Source organism: Rutidosis leptorrhynchoides, chromosome 4, assembly GCF_046630445.1.
Source record: "Rutidosis leptorrhynchoides isolate AG116_Rl617_1_P2 chromosome 4, CSIRO_AGI_Rlap_v1, whole genome shotgun sequence".
Classification (NCBI taxonomy): Eukaryota; Viridiplantae; Streptophyta; class Magnoliopsida; order Asterales; family Asteraceae; genus Rutidosis; species Rutidosis leptorrhynchoides.
Window position 1 is genome coordinate 249,324,962 of NC_092336.1, and position 27,950 is coordinate 249,352,911.

The 27,950-nt window shown below is 35.4% G+C and overlaps 1 protein-coding gene and 2 long non-coding RNA genes across 3 annotated transcripts; all 3 read left to right on the forward strand.

The window, feature by feature from the left end:
- Positions 1–13,298: 13,298 nt before the first annotated feature.
- LOC139904610 (uncharacterized) lies at positions 13,299–15,407 on the forward strand. Its single transcript, XR_011778911.1, has 3 exons — positions 13,299–13,507; positions 14,678–14,744; positions 15,208–15,407. It is a non-coding gene; the product is annotated as an uncharacterized lncRNA (long non-coding RNA).
- A 615-nt stretch (positions 15,408–16,022) lies between these two features.
- Positions 16,023–17,112, forward strand: LOC139845122 (10-epi-juneol synthase-like). The gene is made up of 3 exons (XM_071835350.1): positions 16,023–16,192; positions 16,307–16,577; positions 16,703–17,112. Exons 1-3 carry the CDS (start codon positions 16,061–16,063, stop codon positions 17,083–17,085), a joined length of 786 nt encoding a protein of 261 aa, XP_071691451.1. The 5' UTR covers positions 16,023–16,060; the 3' UTR covers positions 17,086–17,112.
- Positions 17,113–25,454: 8,342 nt separating this feature from the next.
- On the forward strand, positions 25,455–27,533 carry LOC139904668 (uncharacterized). The gene is made up of 3 exons (XR_011778925.1): positions 25,455–25,633; positions 26,804–26,870; positions 27,334–27,533. It is a non-coding gene; the product is annotated as an uncharacterized lncRNA (long non-coding RNA).
- The last annotated feature ends 417 nt before the right edge of the window (positions 27,534–27,950 follow it).

Genomic DNA, 27,950 nt, shown 5'->3' on the forward strand with positions numbered 1-27,950 from the left:
TATAATAAATGAAGGAATGAACGATGAGGCGCGCCATCTATCATTCGACGAGCTTTGTAATTACAAACTGGGTATTTTTAATCACTTTTCTACACTAATCACCCTCATGAATTAATAATTATAGTCTGATTTCATGCAAATGAGGGCATTGCATGATCTCAAGTGTGGGGAAGGGTTATAAATTCTCTCGGGTTTATACTTGGCTTATTTTCTAAATATTATGAAAATTTTAAAATTTTTTAACTAAATGAATTCAAAATCATGTTTATACATATTTATGAACGATAAAACTAGGTGTTAATGCCGAAATTATCGTTACCTCGGAAAGGACATAAATTGAGAAACAACCTAAAATGCTTGAATTCATTTAAAATGGAATAAAGGAGAATAAAAAGGCAAAGAAAGAAACTAAGTGTGGGGAGAATGTACCAAGTTATTCAATTAAAAATTATCTATCACATATCTTTGTACAAGATTATTGCAGGTACTTTTGTTTTGGATGATACTAATCAGTTTTACCCGGTTTACTGTAATATATTTGAAAGAAAGATGGATCTACACGATGAATCAATTCCATCATTAAAAGGAAGTAAAGTCTTCTGAAAAAGACACGCGCTTCTTGATTTAGGTCAAGAAGTTGTCGTCCAGACCAGCTGTAGGTTGACGAAAAATCTAGAAAAGTCATCTCTAAAATTAGCAGGAAATCCACGGACCTCAGCATCAAACAGGGTCGCCAAGTGGTCAGATTTATCCTAACCATGAGAAGGATTTATCTCGTACAATGGGGAGGCACCGTGCAAATTAGCTTGATAAGACTAATGAATCAGATCCCCAGAAAGGATAATCTCCTTAAAGATTAAAAATCAGCTTTTAAGACTGATATTACTCAATCCTTGAGATTGACCTTAAAGATTGAGAATTCAAACTCATGGAATTCAATGATATCTAAACTCGAGCTTGAACGAGAAAATATTTTGATCAAAAATACAAACCGATTTGTTTTCTGAAAACCTATTTTCAATGCGTTCATTACCATTGAACGTAAAATCCTAGGAATTCACCTGGAATTCATTAGGTCACCTGAACCAAATCGGGTGTCAACCGTAAGAACGGTGGTTGCATAGCATGGTCGGAGACAGGACCTTGTGCCAGACCGAAAAATCATAGGATGATCTTTACTGTCGCTCCTACCAAGGATAGTTCTAGCATCCGACACGTTAAAAGACCATAATCATCTGCATGTCACGGGACATTGCCTTAACAGTTTCTTGTTCATCGCTTTCCTTTACAACCGGACGGTAGTTTACCGAAAGATAATATACGGAACAAGTAAACTGGATGTGTACTTTCCGATACCGGGATAGCAGTGGATTACACGAACCTAAAAGTTTTAGCCAAAATATTGATCCACAAATATATTTTGCAACACCGATGATGGATCAAATCAGAAAACTTGTCTAGGGTAAAATCTAGCTTGAATTTTCAAAAGATCAAATGTTTTCATAAAGATCCAATTTCCTTAAAGGATCTAAATTTTTATAGTCATGTGGGACTGTAAACTGCCTTTCAAATGTGCACTTTGCTTTGGAAACCGAAAGTAAATCGGCTATTTGATTGCAAGTGTCGTTGTCCTAAACCCAAGGCAACTGTGGATGACACACCCACCTTTAACCATATCGTTACTATCATTGTTTATACAGCTCTATCAAAATCACTGATGTACAAAGTGTGAAGAATAAAGAAGTGATTCGTGTGATGTATTATATTATTTCAAGACTGTATTGCTTGAGGACAAGCAACGCTCAAGTGTGGGGATATTGATAAGGCTAAAAAGGAACATATATTTCATAGCAAAATCCCCCAAGAAAGACAAGATTTTAGTTGCAATTGTTCCATTTTCAAGTAATATTCGTTTATTTTAAATAAGTGCGAAGACAAAAGGCGAAAACGACGAATTGAAGACACAAAGGTCCAAAAAGCTCAAAAGTACAAGATACAATCAAAAAGGTTCAAATTATTGATGAGGAACGTCTAAAAATGACAAGAGTACAAGTTACAAAACGCAAAGTACAAAATATAAAATTGTACGCAAGGACGTTCGAAAATCCGGAACCGGGACCAGAGTCAACTCTCAACGCTCGACGTAACGGTGTAAAAATTACGAGTCAACTATGCACAAGAATAAAATATAATATTTAAATAATTCATAATAAGAATAATATTAAATAATAAAAAGTTGTTAATTGAGCATAGTTCAGGGGTCATAAGTGAAAATTCAATTTCTAAATTCGCCTATAAAAGGCTTTGTAATCGTAATGTAAAAAGACACCTTTTTCTATCTTTTTCTTATTTATCAATATCAATTATCAATATCTATATTCTATATCTCTATCATAATGTTAACTTAATAAGATATAACAATAATCTTAATTTTAATTTTAAATTATGATAATAATAAGATTTATGATAGAGATCGTTTGAGTGTGTAAGTCGAAATTCTGTCCGTGTAACGCTACGCTATTTTTAATCATTGTAAGTTATGTTCAACCTTTTTACATTAATGTATCGTAACTAAGTTATTATTATGCTTATTTGAGCCGAAGTAATCGTGATGTTGGGCTAAAATATTAAGAAGGGGTTATTGAACTTTGGACCATAATTAAGGTTTGGGCAAAAGACTGACACTTGTGGAAATTGAACTATTGACTATTAATAGATGGGGGGTATTGTCTAATTGAGTGACAACTCATTGGAGTCTGTCGAACCTATCTTCAAATTAATTAACCTAATAATTAATAATGATTATGGTTGTCCTATTTAGTGATGTTCATATGGAATCTGTTATAATCATTTAATTAATCAATTGGGTTGGGTAATTGATTATTCATTCTGATCAAGTGGATGAATTAATATTCATAAACTAATTAAAACAGGGGTGGATTACATACAGTGATAACTGGTGTAATTGTTGACAGAAGTGATAACTGCGTCACAGTTTAAATCCTTAATCAGTTGGAATATTTGACTTCGGGTATAAGGGTAATTTGACGAGGATACTCGCACTTTATTTTTATGACCGATGGACTATTATGGACAAAAACCAGATAGACGTATCAAATAAACCAGGACAAAGGACAATTAACCCATGGTAATAAATTAAAATCAACACGTCAAACATCATGATTACGGAAGTTTAAATAAGCATAATTCTTTTATTATATTTCTCATCGTATCTTTATTTACTGTCATTTTATTACTCGCAATTTTATTTACTGTCATTTTATTTATTGTCATTATTTTACGCACTTTAATTATCGTCATTTATCTTTACGCTTAAAATATAGAATCGACAAACCGGTCATTAAACGGTAAAACCCCCCTTTTATAATAATATTACTACTTATATAATTATAAATATTTTGTATAAATATAGTTAAAAATATAGTAAGTATCACCAGCTCCCTGTGGAACGAACCGGACTTACTAAAAACTACACTACTCTACGATTAGGTACACTGCCTATAGTGTTGTAGCAAGGTTTAGGTATATCCCATCCGTAAATTAATAAAACTTGTGTCATATTTTGTAGTATTTTGTATTAAAAATAATACTATTTCGTACCCTCACGCTACATCACCAGTACCTATGATGTTAAGATCATCGACATAAACGGCTATGATCACATATCTGGATGATGTTTTCCTAATGAATACACATGGGCAAATAAGATTATTGGTATACCCTTTGCTTATCAAGTAATCACTTAATCGTTTATACCACATGCGACCTGATTGTTTCAACCCATATAAAGACCTTTGTAACTTGATTGAGTACATTTCTTTGGATTTTGCATTGGTTGCTTCTGATACCTTAAATCCTTCAGGTATCTTTATATATATATCACTATCAAGTGATCCATATAGATAAACAGTCACAAAATTCATGAGATGCATTTCTAAATTTTTAAAAACTGTCAGGCTGATTAAGTATCTAAAAGTAATTGCATCCATAACAGGAGAATAAGTTTCCTCATAATCAATTCCCGGTCTTTGAGAAAAACCTTGAGCTACAAGTCTACTTTATACCTTGTAACTTCATTTTTCTCATTTCTTTTTTCGCACAAAAACCCATTTATATCCCACAAGTTTCACATCTTTAGGTGTGAGAATGATAGATCCGAAAACTTTTCTTTTATTGAGCGATTCAAATTCAGCTCGTATTGCTCCTTTCCAATGATCCCAATCATGTCTATTTTAACATTCCATGACAGATTTTGGTTCTGGATCATCATCGTCATTCATGATGTCATATGCAACATTATATGAAAATATCTCATCAAGATTTTTCATTTCATTTCGGTTCCATAATATTTTTGAATGTGCATAATTGATTGAAAATTCTGTATTGATATCATCAATCTCCTCTGCATAAGTAGTATTGATTTGTGGTTCTTCTTGAATACTTTCTTTTACCTCATTATCAGTTGATTTTCTTTTTCGAGGATTTTTATCTTTGAAACCAATTGGTCTCCCACGTTTCTGGCGTGGCAAAGACTCCAGAGCGACATTATTGCCAGCTTTTGGAATTTCAATTAGAGCTGGAGCATTTGCTGCTGGTATATATAATTTAGTCACTCATTTTGTATCTATAAATGCATCAGGCAATTTATTTGCAAGTTCTTGCATATGCATTATTTTTTGAACTTCGGTCTCGCATTCTTTTGTACGAGGATCAAGATACATTAATTGAGTTTCACACCATGAAACATCATTTTCTTTATTTTTTATTTCTCCCCCTAATCTAGGGAACAATGTTTCATTAAAGTGACAATCAGCAAAACGTGCTGTAAAAACATCACCCGTCATGGGTTCAATATATCTTATAATTGAAGATGTTTCATATCCAACATATATTCCCATCCTTCTTTGAGGATCCATTTTAGTGCGTTGTGGTGGTGCGATAGGAACATAAACCGCACAACCAAATGTTCTAAGGTGGGAAATATTTGGCTGATGGCCAAAAATAAGTTGCAAAGGAGAATATGTATGACTTGCACTTGGTCTAATGCGAATTAATGATGCAACATGTAAAATTGCATGACCCCATACAGATACTGGGAGTTTTGTTCTCATTATCAATGGTCTAGCTATTAACTGCAATCGTTTGATTAGTGATTCGGCTAAACCATTTTGTGTATGCACAAGGGCAACAGGATGTTCAACAACAATCCTAATAGACATGCAAAAATCATTAAATGCTTGAAATGTAAACTCACCAGCATTATCCAATCTCACCCTTTTAATAGTATAATCAGGGAAATGTGCTCTCAATTTAATAATTTGAGCAAGAAATTTTGCAAATGCAACATTTCGACTTGATAATAGACAAAACATGAGACCATCTACTAGATGCGTCTATTAGGATCATGAAATATCTAAATGGTCCACATGGTGGATGAATTGGTCCACATATATCACCTTGAATTCTTTCAAGAAACATTGATGATTCTTTTTCAACCTTAAGAGGTGATGGTCTTATTATCAATTTTCCAAGTGAGCATGATGTACATGGAATAAGTGCATCATGAGGGATCTTTTGATCCGTTAATGGATGTCCATGTGTATTTTGAATTATTCTTTTCATCATTGATGATCCTGGGTGGCCTAATCTTTCATGCCACAGATTGATCATTACAGGATCACATGCCTTTTCATTTACTACCATGTGCGCTTCTGGTACATTTATATATGTATAATGTAAACCAGAACCAAGTCTTGGTAGTTTTTCAATCACATGATTCTTCTCAGTGATACTTAAATATTTATCGTTTTCTGTAGTCACTGACTGATAATCATATCCATTTTGGTAAATGTCAGAGAAGCTTAATAAATTTCTTTTTGACATGGGAGAAAATAAAGCATTTTTTATAAGAAAATTGGTACCATTTGATAACATGAATTTTGCCTTTCCCATTCCTTTTATTAAATCCGCAGGACCTGATATAGTATGTACCATTCCTTCTGCTGCTTTAAAATCAGGGAAATATTTTTTAGATTTGAGTATAGTATGTGTGGTACCACTGTCTGTAATACAAAGATCCCCACCATTTGACTGATTTTGCACTCCAGTAGTGTACATCATGAACTTCAAAATATGAGAAACAAATAATGAGTACATAATCCTTCTTCTTATTAAAAGAGAAGCAAAATTAAGTAATATTCTTTTCAAATATATGATCTTGACCATCCATTGTATCTAAGTAATCAAAAATAACCGTTAGATTCAATCTCGAAATAATTATTACGTAATACATTTTTCAAATACAATAATAATGACAACAATAACCTCATTTTAAATTACATTTACTTACAAATGAATAATTAATACTTAAATTCAAATTTCAAATATAGATAATTACATCAAGATCGTAACTGTAATCTTCTTTGCCCAAAAGTTTCGGAATATAATTTCAAAGTATAATTTCAAAAATTAAATTGATGGTATAGAGATGCAGCAATTCCATATTTATACGGTTTTTTTTTTTTTTTTTTTTTTTTTTTTTTTTTTTTTGTCTTTTTTAAATATACTTATTATTATATGAAACAAATCCTGAATCCGGAATCATCATAAATACGGAGTATTATCGAATCAAATTAAATCAAAAAACTGTTACGCCTTCGTCTTCTCCAATTTCTTATCCGGCCTCCAATTTCTATTTCGTCTGAATTTTTTTTTTCCATCCCTCAATACCATATTTCGATTGAAGATTTGTAACAATGTATCCATATTTCAAGCGATTTTTGAAGATTGATTCAAAATCCTTAATTTTGATCTGTTCAAGGGTTCTCCGTAAGTAGCATATCATCTTCTTCATCATATTAGGGTATGCTATTTTCATTTCTTAATTTACCATAGAAGATTATAGATTATGGATTTTATATTTTATGGTATCTAACACTTTTAAGATTATGATTTTGTTTGTTACTTAAATCAAAGAAATACTGCTCGAAATCGCTATACATTTTCAGTTCTTGATAATTCTATAATTGTATCTAATAATTCGTTGTATTTGGTTTGGTTCAAAATTTGATCTTGATTTGTGGGTTTTGTTTGTTAGGTTGCAAAAGAGTTTGAAAAAGAGAAAGTGGTGGTAATGATGTGTGTTTGAAGGAAGAAGAAATCACTGGTTTGTAGACTTTGAAATTTTTTATTTCATTACGATCATTACAAGAGTCCATCATCATTATATAACTTATGTATATTTGTTTTAGATGTATGATTGAAATTATCCATTTATACTGATGTGATATTCTTTTTGTTGTACAGTAATTTGTTACATTTATGTTTCTTGAGTTAGTGATGTGAATATATATTAGTATGCATAATGTTAATGTTAATAATCTTATGGTTTAGAGGAAGAGCATAATAAATTGTTATTGTTTAATTTTTATTTCATTACAATCATTACAACAACTGATTAGTTGCAATTGGGTGGGTCAAAAGTAGTATGTAAGATTTGAAATAATTTCTTTTCATTTTAATTTAATTGTAGGTGATAAGTTTGAAGATTACAGAATAATGGTGTGTTGGTACAATTGTTTCCAAATCTTAGTCCAAATCAAGTATTGGTATATATTTGCATATGCTAAATTATTCACTCTCTGTTTAGCTTTGATCCATTAATTTTGTAAGACAATGGATTAATTCTGCAAGACAACGGAAAGTGATTTCCTAGCAAAAGGTAATATTATTCATCTTCATGGCTCATTTCATTTGATTATATGCATTTTATTTTAAGTTTTGGTTAAAATTTTAAAATCGTTGCAAGTTTTCAAGGTTCAGAGCTACTAACCCTCCAGAAAAGTTGTTTCATTTTTCAGTTTAATCTGTCTTTGCGTATACTTAATTGCTTCTTGATTTATAGGTTTGTCTTGATGGAAAGACCACTCAAGAGGAATCAGGACGTGGTAATGTAACCCGACATTACACGTTAATGCAAAGGCATGTTAAGTTATATGTTATGAAATTCCCTGAGTTCTTTATAGGGGTCAACAAGGCGACTTCTGTATCCCGGTGTGTTTTCGCTTAAACCACTTGTCTACCGGAAATTATAAATGCTCATCTTGTGATCAGCTTTACTTTTCGACTGTGTAGCCTGACATATATTTTTTATTTATTTTTAGATCAGCAACATGCTTAGACCCCACTCTAAATCGGAAGGGTGGGGCTTGCATTTTATTATAAAAGGACATGTAACAAGGAAAGCAACAAATGTCGATATCTTCTACCTACAAGTTTTGCAACATTTTGTAGTGGGGTGTTGAATGGACGTCCGGCTACTTAATATGGAAAAATCTCAACCAAAAGGTGTTTTAAAACAACACCTGGAACGGGTCGGTAGCTCTAAACGAAATTCAACTTAAAAGCTTCGATTGGATCTCGAGAATATAAAAAAATTGGAACATTGAGTGGCTCAGTTGGCTTTGGAATCCAGGAAGATACCTATTGCAACTTGGTGTTCTAAATACTGGGTTGCAATCTCTATATTTGTGTGTTTGTCCCAAGTTATTGTATCTGTATTTTGGGTATTTTCGTGTTTTTTGGGCTGCTAATTTGATGCTATTATGCGTGTGTTATGGATGCAAAATGTTGTTGTTATCCGTCTATCAGCATGTATTCTATGTGTTCATGTGTATACTAGTACTAGGAAAATTTACAACTCATTCAATATTGTGATTATTTGTTCATCTTGAATTCTCATGTTAATTTGTTATTTCTCAATTTAAATTTAACAAGAATGTTTCTTATCTAAGAACTTATTTATATATTTTTTACAGTCGTGCATTGCACGAACTCAAAATCTAAGTTGAGTGTATTGATGTAACGATAGAGATATATATAATTCCTTAAATGTATTACTTCACAACCACAAATTTTCAAAAACCCTCAAATTTGAGGGCCTTAAATTATCAATGGAAAGTTATACCTATATAACGTTTATTTAATTCTTTTTGACATATATTTTATTTTGAATTCAATTTTTTTGTTCCGACCGTGTTAAATTTTGATTTGATTACTATTTCATGTTAATTCAAGTTCAACGTATCACTATTAATAATAAATCCTCATATAAAGCCCCATTTCTATTTTCCTGTAACAAAAGTTTCTTAAAGAATCCCGCGAATTCGCGGGTATTTAACTAGTTCATCAATATATTACATTCAAAATATGTTATAAACGAAAGTACATAATAAAGAAACATATAGTAAAGTAGATATGGTATAGATGGTAAATCTACATCCATTTATTTGATATGGACATATAATAGGAAATTTATTCATTAAAGTAGTCACTTGTTGGCTCAGTAATTTTTGTATCAAGGTCATCCACAAGGTTTGCCTCTTTTCCTTTTCCCTTTAGGGATTCTTGATATTGATTAACAGAATATTGATTTGTTCGACAGTTTTTAGACCAATGGCCAATTTTACCACATCGATAACAAGAATCTTCAATATTCTTTAAAGAGCTTCCTTCAACATTATGATTTGTGGGATTGTATGGTGGTTGAAATTTATAATTTTGTGGATTATTATTTCTTTGTCCACGACCACGACCACTGTAACCATTACGACCACGACCACCACCACGACCATTACCATAAGGGTGATTTCGAACATAGTTATGATTTTTATTATTGTTATGGTAATTTCCATGATGATGGTTTTGGCCAATATGACCACGACCTCGCCCACGTCCTCGTCCAGGTGCATTTCTTTTTTTTATTATTATTATTGTTAATAGCATTAGCTTCAGGGAATGCTAGCGCACCCGTAGGACGAGATTCTTGATTCTTCATCAGTAATTCTTTATTCACTTCTGCAACTAAGAGATAAGTTTGAAGTTTGGAAAAAGTTTTGTAATTCTGCAATCTTAAATTTTCTTGTATAGTAATGTTTGCAGAATGCATTGTGGAGAAAGTTTTCTCCATCATATCAGCATCACTTATTTCTTGACCACAGAATTGAAGCTTTGAACGGATCTTGAACATGACGGAGCTGTATTCACTTACCTTTTTAAAGTCTTGGAACCTTAGATTTCTCCATTCTTCCCTCGCAGCTGGGAGTAATATTTCCTTTTGATTATCGAATCTACTCTTGATACTTTCTCATAAAACATGTGAATCTTTGATAGTGAGATACATATGTTTTAAGGTGATATCAATATGTTTGAGAATAAAAGCAATTGATTTTAATTTATCTTGATCAGAACAAGTATTGTTTTCTTTTAAAGTTTCTAGAATACCCAATGATCTAAGATTTATTTCTACATCCATGACCCATGATGTGTAGTTTGTTCCCGATACGTATAGGGCATCAAACTCAAGCTTTGATAAGTTTGACATTTTCTATTTTCAGAAAGATAAATATAAATTATAATTATAATAAATTTCTAACAACATGAAATTAGAATCATTTTAAATTCACAAGTAGCAAACAACAGAATAATAGTATGATTACAAATAATAAAACCACAAGGGCATGATAGAATATAGGTTCACCCGGTGGTATATTAGCAACAATGATGATATTTAATATGACCAATACAATAGGAAAAATCATACTTGTGTGAATCATCTTTACAAAAACTTTTTAAGAGTGGTAATCTGAGAAAATGAAGATTGATTTGTGAAAATGTGAAAACAGAGATGTTTATTTTATATTTGAAAAATATAGTCGTTGTAACGTCGTCAGTTGACGTTAACAACCGTTATGTATATATGACCGTTGTAACGTCGTTAGTTGACGTTAACAAATGTTATGTACTCGTTATATTAATAATCATTTTAATAAAAAAAATTTATTAGTATAAATATGATTACTATAAAATACATTTAGTATAAATATGTTTAGTATAAATACGAAGATTAGGAGAATAAACATATTATGCATAAATAATAAATTTAAGAATAAACATTAGTATGCATGAAATAAATAATGATTAATTGCATAAATAATCATAAATGTTAGATAACATAAATATAAATGTTGGTAAAATTAATAAGAGTTAGATTACAGAAATATAATTCAGGCGGTATAACCGACCATATATAACTTAAATAACATAAATATAAATCTTAGTTATGATGATAATAATATTTACCTTACTAATAAATAATAGAAGATATCGTTAAAGATTTTTTTTATTATTATTACCTTGATTATACGGAGCACTTCGTGCTGATAACGTGTTATAATTCAGTTGACTTATAACTACCTTTAGTGGTTTGGTCGTGTTATAATTCAGTAGGCTTATAACTACCTTTAGTGGTTTGTTCTTGACTATAGGCTACTAATAAACTTAAAATAAGATAGAGTAAAAGAATGGTGATATATGAAATATATTCTATGTGTGCATCTTATGCAAATCACATCCTTTGGTATTTATAATACAATAATTTACTGTACAGTTAAATAGAATAATAATATCTGTGAATTAACTTGTGATTCACCAAACTTCACTTTATAAAAAAGTGTAGGCCATATTTGACATATATAACAGGGAGAATATTTTTAATGTACAAACGATTTTTGGGTGTTTGAATCTCTTAATAGCTGTCCTAAAAGCTATTATTAGAAAAATCTTATTTCATAGTAGGTCTAACATGACGGTTTTGTATTTTCTTTCTTTAGAATAAGCACGTGTAACGTGAGTGTTAATTAAACATTATTGAATTGAATTAGATTTGGTTAGGATACGATAACCTTAACTAAAAAATAAAAAATATATGTAGGGCACATAACTGGGTCCTAGTGGCTTCCCTTTCTTCTCTTCAAGACGTCATATATTATTATTATTACAGTACTTAATAATTTATAAAAGAAAAAAATAAAGTGAAGATATGCATAAAAATATAAATAAGTATAATACGTCCATCGTTACTTTAACTTGTAAATATACAAAACAATAAAAATAAATTTTAATCATTTGATAGGTATACTTCAGTAATTAGTTTTTGCTATATTCAAATTTTGTTGTTGAATATATATTTATATAGGGGCAGAATCAATGGGGAAGTAACCAATCGGTGGAAGCGGGGGAAGCAAATTTTTTTTTCTTCATTTTTTTGGAATTTTTTTTTCCGGCATCAAGATCAAACGAAAATATGAACATTAGAAGAGACACTTCGTGATTAATGTTATTATTTAGGCGGAAAAACGATCGACAAAAATAACATTCAAGATAATATTGTTCGTGAAGAATATGAACGTTTTTTTTCTTCATGTTTTGTGAAGTAAAATTTAGCCCGATTTAGAATTTAGGGTTTAGGGTTTAGGCTTTAGGCTTTAGGGTTTAGGGTTTGGTGTTTTGGGTTTATTTCATAAACCCAAAACACCAAACCCTAAACCCTAAACCCTAAACTCTAAACCGTTCGTGTTAAAAACTCAATCTAAATCCTAAATCTAAACCCTAAATCTAAACCCTAAACCCTAAATTTCTAAATCCTAATATCTAAACCCCATAAACCCTAATATCTAAACCCTAATATCTAAACTCCAAAAGCTAAAACCTCAATATACGCTCGAAAAACACGATAATTGTTATATATTACTTCTTCGAGCGTTTTCCCGCCAAAATAAAAACATTTATCACAAAGTGTCTCTACTAAATGTTCATATTTTCATCTCATCTATAATGTTCGTGAACAAAGTTTTTTAAAAAACGAAAAAAAATAAGTTTTTGCTTCCCCCCGCTTCATATATATATATATATATATATATATATATATATATATATATATATATATATATATATATATATAAAGTATGCACGTACCTAGAAGAACTTGATGGGTTTCGGTGGAAAGGGAAAAGGAAGAGGAAAAGCCTCGATGGTAGTTTCAGATGAATACGAGCATGAGGATGAGGATGAGGATTAGGATGAGGATATTGCCGAGGAATGAAGAATAAAAAACAATATGTATGTAAAACTAAAACATAATATTTATAGGACGTTATTGTAATTACTTCTATAAACGTTTATTTATTTTTGTTATATCTCTTAGAAAATTGGTCACAAACAGGCTGTGAAGAAACGTGTGAATTTTCAGGAGGGAAGCTGCAAAAAAAAAACAAATAGCTGATGTGTAACATCCCGCCTTTTTCCATTTACTTTTCCGTTTAACTATTTAAGTTCCGTTATATGTTTATAACACATCTCGTTAATACGCGTTTGAATTATCTCGTTTAGGTAATTCCCGTACCCGTTTCCTAAGTTGAGGGACTAAAGTTGCCAAATGGAGAAAGAGATGACTAGGTCAACTAGTCAACTCTTTCCTCTCCATTCATTTTATCACCTCCCAAATAATACTTCACCCTTTTTCTCTCAAAACCCTCAAACCTTCAATCATCATCCAAATTCGTTCAAGAAGGATTCGATCAAAACAAATTGCATATTTGAACTCCTCGTGATCTCCTCTTCGTTTCCATACCGATTTCATCAATTTTGGGTAACTTTCTAAAATCACTAATTCTTGTGTTCTTGAGATTTTTAAGTTATAAGGTTGTTAATTAGTGTCTATGGCTCGAGTCTAGTTTGTTTATGTGATTTATATGCTCGATCTCGTTGTTTTAGTGTAACTAGCATGAACTTGAATTTTGGTGTGTTGATCTTGAAATTTGAGTGTTCATAGGTTGTTTGATGCTAAGAGATCATGTTTTAATTGTGTTTCTAGTGTTACTAGCTTCATTATGATGTATAGTTTGATTAATGAAACCTCCTAAACTTGATTATGAAATTTGGTGAATTTAGATTAAGGTTTCATGAACTTAAAATGGACTTTTAATGATTTGAATGACATGGAATGTTAGTTGTAAGTGTTAGGTTGTGTTGTATGCTTAATTACCTTCAAAACGGCATATCATATGTATGAATTGGATTCCCGAAACTTAAATTAAAATTGATAAACTTGAAACTTGAAAATAAACCTCTATTGATCGCTTGACGGGATTTCGGTTATAGTATATGATGTTTTTGCTTGATGAAAAGTGCTTAGTTGCGTTCCTTGTCGAAAGAGCTTTCCGATGATATAAAATACATGTTCTAATTGTTCGCGGTTTGTAAAATGTGTTGGTTTGTGTTTTGGTTCGTGCAATTGAGAAATTCAGCAAACAGGGCCTGTAAGGCATTTGGGACGCCGTCCAGATACTTGGGACGCCGTCCCACCATTTGAACCTAGACGCCGTCTAGGATGGCAGGACGCCGTCCCACCCTTCATTGTGGGACGCCGTCTAGCTCTTTGGGACGCCGTCCCATTGTGCTAAAACTGACTGTTCGCCTTGGTCATTTGACATGAAAATGTTTGCTATGCTACGGACCTCCGATTAACATGAAACTTGGCCAACATGCTCATATATGATTATATAACTTAGAAAAATTGTCGGATATCCAACCCGACCCCGTTGACTTTTCTGTTGACTTTGACCCGACCAAGTTGACTTTTAATCAAACTTAACCAAATACTTGTGCAATCGTTCTAACATGTTTTTATACTTGTACCTTGCATGAAACATGACAACTTGACTCACATGCTACATTATTGAGTCGTAACGAGCCATAGGACTAATTGAACATCTTTGACCTATCGTGTTTACCGTTATTGATACGACCTATTGTTTAGGTCAAGACTAGCATTGTTCTTTGCACACATTTACTTGTCGAAGTACTTTACTACTCGTACACTCAAGGTGAGATCATAGTCCCACTTTTACTCTTTTTGAACTTACATTTGGGATGAGAAAACATAAACATTTCTTTACTAAGTGAACACAAGTACAGGAAAAACAAACATTCTACATACGAGTTTAGAACAAAATCCTCAATTCGATTATCATTAGTTACACTTGCCGGGTGTAAGCGAGAACTTATGTTGTATGGATCCATATGGGTTTGACAAACCCTCATTCAAACGGTTCGCTACCGTTTACGAATGAAATATATTTTCGAGAAACAGTGTATGTTCTAGCACTAAGTGATGGGGTTCAATGGAAGGAAACGTTAAGCATTGATAATTGGGTGCTCGTGAAACAAACTTTTGGAATGTATTACTATTATTTCATTGATGCAAATCTTGTGGTTCACTTGTACTTACTTACTTAAACCTATGATTTCACCAACGTTTTCGTTGACAGATTTCTATGTTTTTCTCAGGTCCTTGAACGATACATGATACATGCTTCCGCTCATTATTTGATACTTGCATTGGATGTCGAGTATATGTGCATTTCATGGAGCGTCTTTTGACTTTACTTTAAACCATGTCGCCTAGATTTCATTCGTATTATAACGTTGTAACTTAACTATTGGTTGAACAATTCTTGTAAACTTTGGGAACAATCTTTATTATGAAATGAAGGCGACATATTTTGGTCAAACTTTGTCTTAAAGACTTATGACCACGTAACGGGACCTAAGTAGACGGCGCCGTCAAACATGGTTTGGTCGGGTCGCTACATGATGTAAATGCAACCACTATTAGCGGCGACAATCGCTGCAAAAGGAGGTATAGAAAACAGATTTGTCCTTTAGGTGCCATGCCATCGTTTGCGACGAAATGCGTCGCAATTGCTCGACGCAATTGTCGTCTATGTTTTGCGACGAAGTGTGTCCCATGAAACAATCGTCACAAAAGGTTCGCCGTCAAAAAAATTTCTGTTTTCTTTTTCCTCCACAAGTGAACCTGAGCAGGAAAAAACCCTTTCCTTTGTAAAACGATATAAGAACTTGGCAGTTAAAATGTCCAATGAATGTGACAAAAATATGTAACTATCGAACAGAGAAAAGAGGCTGTCCATGGTTTACTTTTATTATTGTATTTAGATTAGATTTAATCTTTGATTAATCTTATATTTATCTGCATGCACTATTGCTTATCCTAATCTCTAGCGCTTGTTAGGGGCATGCTATGTCTATAAATATGTATAACAATGCATTAATGATACTCATAACTTAATTAACTTCAATTAGAACCATAGGCTTCACTACAACATTTCATCTTCAAGAAATGGCCACACTTGATTCTAATAGTACCACTAAGGTCAACATCAACTCGGCCACACAACCGATTCGTCCTTTAGCCAACTTCCCTCCATCAATATGGGGTGATTGCTTCTTGTCATTCCATATCGACGATTTGGTAAGAGTTCCCATTATTATTGATCGATTCGAAACACATATTCATAGTGTTAGGCTGTTAATTGTACGTAAAAAAGGTTCAACTAATATAATGGCGATTTTTTCTAAAAACTAGGAGCAGAAGGCATATGCTAAAGCCATGGAAAAGCCAAAAGAAGAGCTCGGGAGATTGATAATCGACACATCCATGGATGCAAACGAAAAATTAAGTTTGATTAACTCTGTCCATCGTCTTGGTTTGACATATCTTTTTAGGGAAGAGATTAAAGTTCAACTTGACAAACTTATCAAGGAGCTTGACATGAACGATTATGATGTAGCCCATCTTTATACGATTTCAGTTAACTTCCAAGTTTTTAGACAATTCGGTTATAATTTGTCTTCCGGTATATATGCAATCCAAACCTTGTCTTAAGTATTATTACACATACAATCCCATGCGTTCTATAAAATATGTAACACGGAACATAATTACATAACGCTTAATTACAACCTTGAATCGTACTCGCAGATGTGTTTAACAAGTTTAAAGACGACCATAGCTCTCATAAATTCAAAGAATATATAATGGATGATGTAAAGGGTATGCTAAGCTTTTATGAATCTACACAATTAAGGACTACAAACGAATGCATCTTAGATGAAGCGTTGGTGTTCACGCAAACTCAGCTTATGAGTGTTGTAGAGCGTCTAGAAGGTAATCTTGCTAAACAGGTGAAACACGCGTTGATGAGTCCTTTTCATAAAGGAATGCAAATGGTAGAGGCAAGGTATTACTTCGCCAACTATAAAGAAGAATGTTCAAGATATGACTCATTACGGAAACTTGCAAATGCACACTTCAATTACTTGCAACTAATGCAAAAGGAAGAACTTCGTATTATGACAAAGTAAGTAGATACAAAGAAAAGTTCACATCACATACAGTGGATTGTCAATGGGGTCCTAAATTGTTTTTCTAAGGCTAATTATATTTGAAGGGTACTTTAGTGGTTATTTACCTCTAAAAAAACACAAATTTTAAAAATATGTGGGGTCCTATACTTAAATTTAGTGGTGTCCTGTACAATTTGAAGTATACATCGTATAAATTTTTTTTCCACTAGTGGGGTCATAGGACCCCACTCCCTTCAAGGTAGAGTGCCTCTGATCACATATAGAAATGTTCACATCAACCATTGCGAAAAACAGAAGACAAAATTTCATTCCTCGTCCCTGAACTTTACATCAACTTTGACTTCCTGTCATTTTTCTTTTTTTTGTGCATCCCTCGTCCCTAATGTATAAGAAATCTACATCCCTCGTCCTCCCGTCTATTTTCTGTCTATTTTGCCGTTACCCACCTATCACGTGCAGAGCATATGGGGGTAAAAAGGTCATTAAACTACAGGGACGAGGAGCGTAATTATGTCTTCTTCTTCAATATTTAATTTAGCCCCAAAATCATAAATCATAAACCCTAATAAAATCAAATTCATTCCTCCTCTTCCTCTTCTTCAAAGTCATTATTCCACTGTGTTAGTTAATCTACTGTTCTTTCTGGGCCATACATGTTTACGATATTTACTTTGCTTGTGCATCCCATCTAGTTGTTGTGCAACATGAAATTTTTTTGAGAAATTACATGTTTCTCCTTCTTGAATACATCTGGGTTCTAAACTGTTACTATACCTCATGTGAAGCTAATTGATGGACTTGCAGTGTATTCTAGTTTAACTCTTTCCAATAGCTCCTAAAACAGGTTGGAATTAAATCCTTCTATGTTTGCTTCCTGCAATTGTCACTTAATTAATACTCCGTAGAATTTTGCAAAAACAAGACGTTTGGGCTGCGAATTTAGCCCGTTAGCCCCTAGGGAGTTGTTTTTTTGGAATATCAACGTATTACGTATCTTCAACAACTCCAATAGAGGCTGCACTAGATTCATCGGGAATATCAGATGCATCATAACACAAGGAGTTTCCAAGTATAGACCCATCGTCATCTCCAATTGAGTTTTTGTCGGAAAACATTTTCAGGCCAAGCCGTCATTAATGGAGTATTTGCAGGTAAATTTGGGGGTGGGGGATTTTGGTGGAGCATAAACCCCTTTCTCAAGTTTTTTTAGGGTTTTAAGAAAATTAGAGTAATTAATTAATAATTAATAATTACTAATTACCAATGATAACGGATGAACAACTCGAGGGGTAATTAATTTATGGAAGAAGAGGAAGAAGAGGAATGAATTTGATTTTATTAGGATTTATGATTTATGATTTTGGGGCTAAATTAAATATTGAGGAAGAAGACATAATTACGCTCCTCGTCCCTGTAGTTTAATGACATTTTTACCCCCACATGCTCTGCACGTGATAGGTGGGTAACGGCAAAATAGACAGAAAATAGACGGGAGGACAAGGGATGTAGATTTCTTATACATTAGGGACGAGGGATGCACAAAAAAAAGAAAAATGACAGGGAGTCAAAGTTGATGTAAAGTTCAGGGACGAGAAATGAAATTTTGTCAAAACAGAACCTAAATTTTCAACACGGCCTTTATATTGTGATTGTCGGCATATCATATGTATGAATTGGATTCCCGAAACTTAAATTAAAATTGATAAACTTGAAACTTGAAAATAAACCTCTATTGATCGCTTGACGGGATTTCGGTTATAGTATATGATGTTTTTGCTTGATGAAAAGTGCTTAGTTGCGTTCCTTGTCGAAAGAGCTTTCCGATGATATAAAATACATGTTCTAATTGTTCGCGGTTTGTAAAATGTGTTGGTTTGTGTTTTGGTTCGTGCAATTGAGAAATTCAGCAAACAGGGCCTGTAAGGCATTTGGGACGCCGTCCAGATACTTGGGACGCCGTCCCACCATTTGAACCTAGACGCCGTCTAGGATGGCAGGACGCCGTCCCACCCTTCATTGTGGGACGCCGTCTAGCTCTTTGGGACGCCGTCCCATTGTGCTAAAACTGACTGTTCGCCTTGGTCATTTGACATGAAAATGTTTGCTATGCTACGGACCTCCGATTAACATGAAACTTGGACAACATGCTCATATATGATTATATAACTTAGAAAAATTGTCGGATATCCAACCCGACCCCGTTGACTTTTCTGTTGACTTTGACCCGACCAAGTTGACTTTTAATCAAACTTAACCAAATACTTGTGCAATCGTTCTAACATGTTTTTATACTTGTACCTTGCATGAAACATGACAACTTGACTCACATGCTACATTATTGAGTCGTAACGAGCCATAGGACTAATTGAACATCTTTGACCTATCGTGTTTACCGTTATTGATACGACCTATTGTTTAGGTCAAGACTAGCATTGTTCTTTGCACACATTTACTTGTCGAAGTACTTTACTACTCGTACACTCAAGGTGAGATCATAGTCCCACTTTTACTCTTTTTGAACTTACATTTGGGATGAGAAAACATAAACATTTCTTTACTAAGTGAACACAAGTACAGGAAAAACAAACATTCTACATACGAGTTTAGAACAAAATCCTCAATTCGATTATCATTAGTTACACTTGCCGGGTGTAAGCGAGAACTTATGTTGTATGGATCCATATGGGTTTGACAAACCCTCATTCAAACGGTTCGCTACCGTTTACGAATGAAATATATTTTCGAGAAACAGTGTATGTTCTAGCACTAAGTGATGGGGTTCAATGGAAGGAAACGTTAAGCATTGATAATTGGGTGCTCGTGAAACAAACTTTTGGAATGTATTACTATTATTTCATTGATGCAAATCTTGTGGTTCACTTGTACTTACTTACTTAAACCTATGATTTCACCAACGTTTTCGTTGACAGATTTCTATGTTTTTCTCAGGTCCTTGAACGATACATGATACATGCTTCCGCTCATTATTTGATACTTGCATTGGATGTCGAGTATATGTGCATTTCATGGAGCGTCTTTTGACTTTACTTTAAACCATGTCGCCTAGATTTCATTCGTATTATAACGTTGTAACTTAACTATTGGTTGAACAATTCTTGTAAACTTTGGGAACAATCTTTATTATGAAATGAAGGCGACATATTTTGGTCAAACTTTGTCTTAAAGACTTATGACCACGTAACGGGACCTAAGTAGACGGCGCCGTCAAACATGGTTTGGTCGGGTCGCTACAGATGGTATCAGAGCGTTGGTTGTAGGGATTTAGAGTTCATTGGTGTCAACCCCGAGTCATAGGGTACATTAGTGAGTCTAGACTACAACCGGCATATAGACTTGAAGTAGGAATTACTTGACTACTTGTGCATTTATACTCGAACGCTTCTACTCATACCTACTCTTAGTTCATCTTAATCTCACGTTGTTTAATTTGATCGACGCGCCACCTTGACTATATGAAATGATGTCGAATGCACATATGAATCAGGGTAATATAATTTCCGGGATTATATCACGGTGACTCATATGAACGTTCCGACATTATGACATAAAGAATTTAAGGCGAGTCGAGGAAAAACTTCTCTTTATCTTTATTCTATATCACGGTTAGTATTATTGAGAATACTAATCAATGATATTCTTGTGTCTTGAAGGAACAATGGCTCCTCGTCGTGTACGCCGCAATGAAACTCCTGAACAAGCTCTCGAACGGATGATAGCAACCGCCGTAGATGCGGCCATGGCCGGTCACTCATCCAACAACAATAATAATAACAACCACAATAACAACAACAACAACAACAATGGAGCCGGAAACTCAAACGAGGGATGCTCCTATAAAGCTTTCATGGGATGCAAACCTCACACTTTTGATGGAACCGGGGGACCGGTCGTGCTCACCCGATGGTTTGAGCAAACGGAAGCCGTCTTTAGCATAAGCGGTTGTCGGGACCAAGACAAGGTCAAATACTCCACTCACACTTTCTCCGGAATTGCTCTAACATGGTGGAACACCTATGTTCAATCGGTGGGTACCGATGAAGCTCATGCCCTCTCTTGGGCCGATCTAAAGGAAAAGATGATTGTTGAATATTTTCCGCGCGAAGAAACCCGAAAACTTGAGGAAGAACTAAGAGCTTTGAAAGCGGTCGGAAACGATCTTAAAGCTTATAATCAACGCTTCGCCGAACTATCCTTGATGTGTCCTAATCTTGTTAACCCCGAATCTCAAAGGATTGAGCTCTACATGCTCGGTCTTCCAAAAAGCATCAAACAAGGGGTGATGTCATCCAAACCCACTACTCATCAAGCCGCTATGAACATGGCTCGCCAACTAATTGAAACGGTTGACGAAATCGTAGTTCCGGCACCTAAGGCCGAGGATAAATCGGGCGGCAACAAAAGAAAGTGGGAACCCTCCCAATCAAGCAACAACAACTTTGCCAAGAAATCCTTCACTTTCGACGGCAAGAAGGGTTATGCCGGGAACCTACCTCTTTGCAACAAATGCAACAAACATCACTTTGGTGAATGTGGCAAGTTAATTTGCCACCGGTGCCAAGGAGTTGGTCATAAGGCCAACGATTGTAAAAGTGCCACTCCCGTTGCTCGAAAGTGGCCCAATGCACCAAAGACGGGCACTTGTTACGAATGTGGTCAAACGGGTCATTATAGAAATGCATGCCCGAAAAGGAAAGATAACACCAATACGCGCGGCCGAGCTTTCAACATCAACACCGAGGAAGCCCGGGATGACACTGAACTAGTCACGGGTACGTTTCTTCTCAACAATTCTTATGTCTCTTGCTTATTCGATTCGGGTGCCGATAAATGCTTTGTATCCGAGACTTTGACTCATTCTTTTAGCACTCCACCTCTTCCATTAGATACCGCTTATACCATTGAAGTGGCTAACGGGAAACTATTAAGTGCCAACACATATTACCGAGGGTGTACGATAAACATTTTGGGTAAGGAATTTGAAATTGACTTGATACCCATGGAACTAGGAAGCTTTGATGTAATAATCGGTATGAATTGGTTAGCCAAAACGAAATCTCACATCCTTTGTGATCTTAACGCAATCCGAATTCCTATCGAGAATGGTGAACCTTTGATTGTTTATGGCGATAAGAGTTGCACCAGACTCAACCTCGTTTCGTGCCTTAAAGTTAGAAAACTGCTCCGTAAGGGTTGTTTTGCGATCCTTGCCCACGTTAAGAAAGTCGAGTCCGATGATAAGCATATCGATGATGTGCCAATTGTTAGTGACTATTCCGATGTATTTCCCGACGAATTGCCGGGTCTTCCGCCTCATCGACCGGTTGAATTCCAAATCGATCTTATTCCGGGGGCCGCACCCGTAGCACGTGCACCATATAGACTCGCCCCATCCGAAATGCAAGAATTGCAAAGTCAAATCCAAGAACTACTTGATCGTGGTTTTATCCAACCTAGCCATTCACCTTGGGGCGCTCCTATTTTGTTTGTTAAAAAGAAAGACGGATCCCTACGAATGTGCATTGATTATCGTGAACTAAATAAATTGACGGTTAAGAACCGATATCCTCTTCCTCGCATCGATGACCTCTTTGATCAACTACAAGGGTCTTGTGTATATTCGAAAATCGATCTCCGCTCGGGTTATCATCAATTGAGGGTTAAGGGGGAAGATGTCTCCAAAACCGCTTTCCGAACTCGTTATGGTAGTTATGAATTCCTTGTCATGCCATTTGGTCTCACTAACGCACCGGCGGTGTTCATGGATCTTATGAACCGCGTGTGCAAACCGTATCTTGACAAATTCGTTATCGTGTTCATCGATGATATTTTAGTCTATTCAAAAAGCGAAGAAGAACACGAGGAACACCTCCGACTTGTGCTTGAACTTTTAAGACAAGAACAACTCTATGCCAAATTCTCCAAGTGTGAATTTTGGTTAAAGGAAGTTCAATTTCTTGGTCATGTTGTAAGTGATCAAGGTATTAAAGTCGATCCCACGAAAATCGAAGCCATTAGTAAATGGGAGACTCCTACTACTCCTACTCACATTCGTCAATTTTTGGGTCTCGCCGGGTACTATCGTAGATTCATCGAAAATTTCTCTTTGGTTGCACGTCCTCTAACCGCATTGACTCACAAGGGAAAGAAATTCATTTGGGCGACCGAACATGAATCCGCATTCCAAATCTTGAAAACGAAGCTAACCACCGCTCCTATCTTGTCACTTCCCGAAGGCAATGATGACTTTGTTGTATATTGCGATGCCTCAAAACATGGTTTTGGGTGTGTATTGATGCAACGAACGAAAGTCATTGCTTATGCTTCTCGACAACTCAAAATTCATGAACGAAACTACACGACGCATGATCTCGAACTCGGAGCCGTTGTTTTTGCACTTAAAATGTGGAGACACTATCTTTATGGAACCAAGAGTACTATCTTTACCGACCACAAAAGTCTCCAACACATTTTCGATCAAAAGCAACTAAACATGAGACAACGAAGGTGGATTGAAACCTTAAACGATTACGATTGCGAGCTTCGTTACCATCCCGGGAAGGCAAATGTAGTAGCCGATGCCTTAAGTCGAAAAGAAAGAGCGGTGCCTCTCCGTGTCCGAGCTTTAAACATCACCATTCACACCAACCTTAATAGCCAAATTCGGGTAGCCCAAGATGAGGCTCTCAAGGATGAAAACATCTCTCTCGAACACTTGAACGTCCTCACCTCTCGATTCGAAGTTAAAGAAACCGGACTCCGATATTTCGCCGGAAGAATTTGGGTGCCTAGTTATGGGGATCTACGAAGCCTTATTTTAGATGAAGCCCATAAGTCACGATACTCGATTCACCCCGGTGCCAATAAGATGTACCACGACCTTAAACAACTATATTGGTGGCCGAACATTAAAAGGGACGTAGCTACTTATGTTTCCAAGTGTTTGACATGTTCCAAAGTCAAGGCCGAACACCAAAGACCGTCCGGATTACTTCAACAACCCGAGATCCCGCAATGGAAGTGGGAAGGGATAACGATGGATTTTATCACCAAGCTACCAAAAACGACGGGCGGTTATGATACCATTTGGGTTATTGTTGACCGTCTCACCAAATCCGCACACTTCCTTGCCATGAAAGAAACGGACAAAATGGAGAAACTTGCACAACTTTACATTAAGGAGATCGTAGCCCGACACGGTGTACCTTTATCGATTATCTCCGACCGAGATGGTCGTTTCGTTTCTAGATTTTGGCGTACATTGCAAGAAGCGTTGGGAACGCGTTTAGACATGAGCACCGCATATCATCCTCAAACCGATGGACAAAGCGAACGTACAATTCAAACCTTAGAGGACATGTTACGAGCTTGCGTGGTTGATTTCGGAAAAGCTTGGGACAAGCACTTACCTCTCGCCGAGTTCTCTTACAACAATAGTTATCACGCGAGTATTAAAGCCGCACCTTTTGAAGCGCTATATGGCCGCAAATGTCGTTCACCTCTTTGTTGGGCCGAGGTAGGCGACGTGCAAATCACCGGACCCGAACTCATTCACGAAACCACCGAGAAAATCGTTCAAATCCGAGATAGGCTTAGGACGGCCCGAAGTCGTCAAAAGAGCTATACCGACAAACGACGCAACGATCTTGAATTTCAAGTCGGTGACCGAGTAATGTTAAAAGTCGCACCTTGGAAGGGTGTAATCCGTTTTGGGAAACGCGGGAAGCTAAATCCGCGGTATATTGGTCCTTTCGAAATCTTGGAGCGTATTGGAACCGTTGCTTATCGTTTAGATCTTCCGCCTCAATTGAACTCCGTTCATCCTACCTTCCATGTATCTAACTTGAAAAAGTGTCTTGCCGAACCCGATATCGTCATCCCTCTCGAAGAACTTACTATTGATGACAAACTTCATTTTGTGGAGGAACCGGTTGAAATTGTGGACACCTCCGTCAAGACATTGAAACAAAGCCGAATCCCGATTGTCAAGGTTCGTTGGAATGCCAAAAGAGGACCCGAGTTTACTTGGGAAAGACAAGATCAAATGCAAAGGAAGTATCCTCATCTATTCGTGAATTCGGAAACGCAAGATCTCGAGGAAGAAACAACGACTACTACGCCTACTTAAATTTCGGGACGAAATTTCTTTTAAGGTGTAGGTAATGTAACATCCCGCCTTTTTCCATTTACTTTTCCGTTTAACTATTTAAGTTCCGTTATATGTTTATAACACATCTCGTTAATACGCGTTTGAATTATCTCGTTTAGGTAATTCCCGTACCCGTTTCCTAAGTTGAGGGACTAAAGTTGCCAAATGGAGAAAGAGATGACTAGGTCAACTAGTCAACTCTTTCCTCTCCATTCATTTTATCACCTCCCAAATAATACTTCACCCTTTTTCTCTCAAAACCCTCAAACCTTCAATCATCATCCAAATTCGTTCAAGAAGGATTCGATCAAAACAAATTGCATATTTGAACTCCTCGTGATCTCCTCTTCGTTTCCATACCGATTTCATCAATTTTGGGTAACTTTCTAAAATCACTAATTCTTGTGTTCTTGAGATTTTTAAGTTATAAGGTTGTTAATTAGTGTCTATGGCTCGAGTCTAGTTTGTTTATGTGATTTATATGCTCGATCTCGTTGTTTTAGTGTAACTAGCATGAACTTGAATTTTGGTGTGTTGATCTTGAAATTTGAGTGTTCATAGGTTGTTTGATGCTAAGAGATCATGTTTTAATTGTGTTTCTAGTGTTACTAGCTTCATTATGATGTATAGTTTGATTAATGAAACCTCCTAAACTTGATTATGAAATTTGGTGAATTTAGATTAAGGTTTCATGAACTTAAAATGGACTTTTAATGATTTGAATGACATGGAATGTTAGTTGTAAGTGTTAGGTTGTGTTGTATGCTTAATTACCTTCAAAACGGCATATCATATGTATGAATTGGATTCCCGAAACTTAAATTAAAATTGATAAACTTGAAACTTGAAAATAAACCTCTATTGATCGCTTGACGGGATTTCGGTTATAGTATATGATGTTTTTGCTTGATGAAAAGTGCTTAGTTGCGTTCCTTGTCGAAAGAGCTTTCCGATGATATAAAATACATGTTCTAATTGTTCGCGGTTTGTAAAATGTGTTGGTTTGTGTTTTGGTTCGTGCAATTGAGAAATTCAGCAAACAGGGCCTGTAAGGCATTTGGGACGCCGTCCAGATACTTGGGACGCCGTCCCACCATTTGAACCTAGACGCCGTCTAGGATGGCAGGACGCCGTCCCACCCTTCATTGTGGGACGCCGTCTAGCTCTTTGGGACGCCGTCCCATTGTGCTAAAACTGACTGTTCGCCTTGGTCATTTGACATGAAAATGTTTGCTATGCTACGGACCTCCGATTAACATGAAACTTGGCCAACATGCTCATATATGATTATATAACTTAGAAAAATTGTCGGATATCCAACCCGACCCCGTTGACTTTTCTGTTGACTTTGACCCGACCAAGTTGACTTTTAATCAAACTTAACCAAATACTTGTGCAATCGTTCTAACATGTTTTTATACTTGTACCTTGCATGAAACATGACAACTTGACTCACATGCTACATTATTGAGTCGTAACGAGCCATAGGACTAATTGAACATCTTTGACCTATCGTGTTTACCGTTATTGATACGACCTATTGTTTAGGTCAAGACTAGCATTGTTCTTTGCACACATTTACTTGTCGAAGTACTTTACTACTCGTACACTCAAGGTGAGATCATAGTCCCACTTTTACTCTTTTTGAACTTACATTTGGGATGAGAAAACATAAACATTTCTTTACTAAGTGAACACAAGTACAGGAAAAACAAACATTCTACATACGAGTTTAGAACAAAATCCTCAATTCGATTATCATTAGTTACACTTGCCGGGTGTAAGCGAGAACTTATGTTGTATGGATCCATATGGGTTTGACAAACCCTCATTCAAACGGTTCGCTACCGTTTACGAATGAAATATATTTTCGAGAAACAGTGTATGTTCTAGCACTAAGTGATGGGGTTCAATGGAAGGAAACGTTAAGCATTGATAATTGGGTGCTCGTGAAACAAACTTTTGGAATGTATTACTATTATTTCATTGATGCAAATCTTGTGGTTCACTTGTACTTACTTACTTAAACCTATGATTTCACCAACGTTTTCGTTGACAGATTTCTATGTTTTTCTCAGGTCCTTGAACGATACATGATACATGCTTCCGCTCATTATTTGATACTTGCATTGGATGTCGAGTATATGTGCATTTCATGGAGCGTCTTTTGACTTTACTTTAAACCATGTCGCCTAGATTTCATTCGTATTATAACGTTGTAACTTAACTATTGGTTGAACAATTCTTGTAAACTTTGGGAACAATCTTTATTATGAAATGAAGGCGACATATTTTGGTCAAACTTTGTCTTAAAGACTTATGACCACGTAACGGGACCTAAGTAGACGGCGCCGTCAAACATGGTTTGGTCGGGTCGCTACATGATGTAAATGCAACCACTATTAGCGGCGACAATCGCTGCAAAAGGAGGTATAGAAAACAGATTTGTCCTTTAGGTGCCATGCCATCGTTTGCGACGAAATGCGTCGCAATTGCTCGACGCAATTGTCGTCTATGTTTTGCGACGAAGTGTGTCCCATGAAACAATCGTCACAAAAGGTTCGCCGTCAAAAAAATTTCTGTTTTCTTTTTCCTCCACAAGTGAACCTGAGCAGGAAAAAACCCTTTCCTTTGTAAAACGATATAAGAACTTGGCAGTTAAAATGTCCAATGAATGTGACAAAAATATGTAACT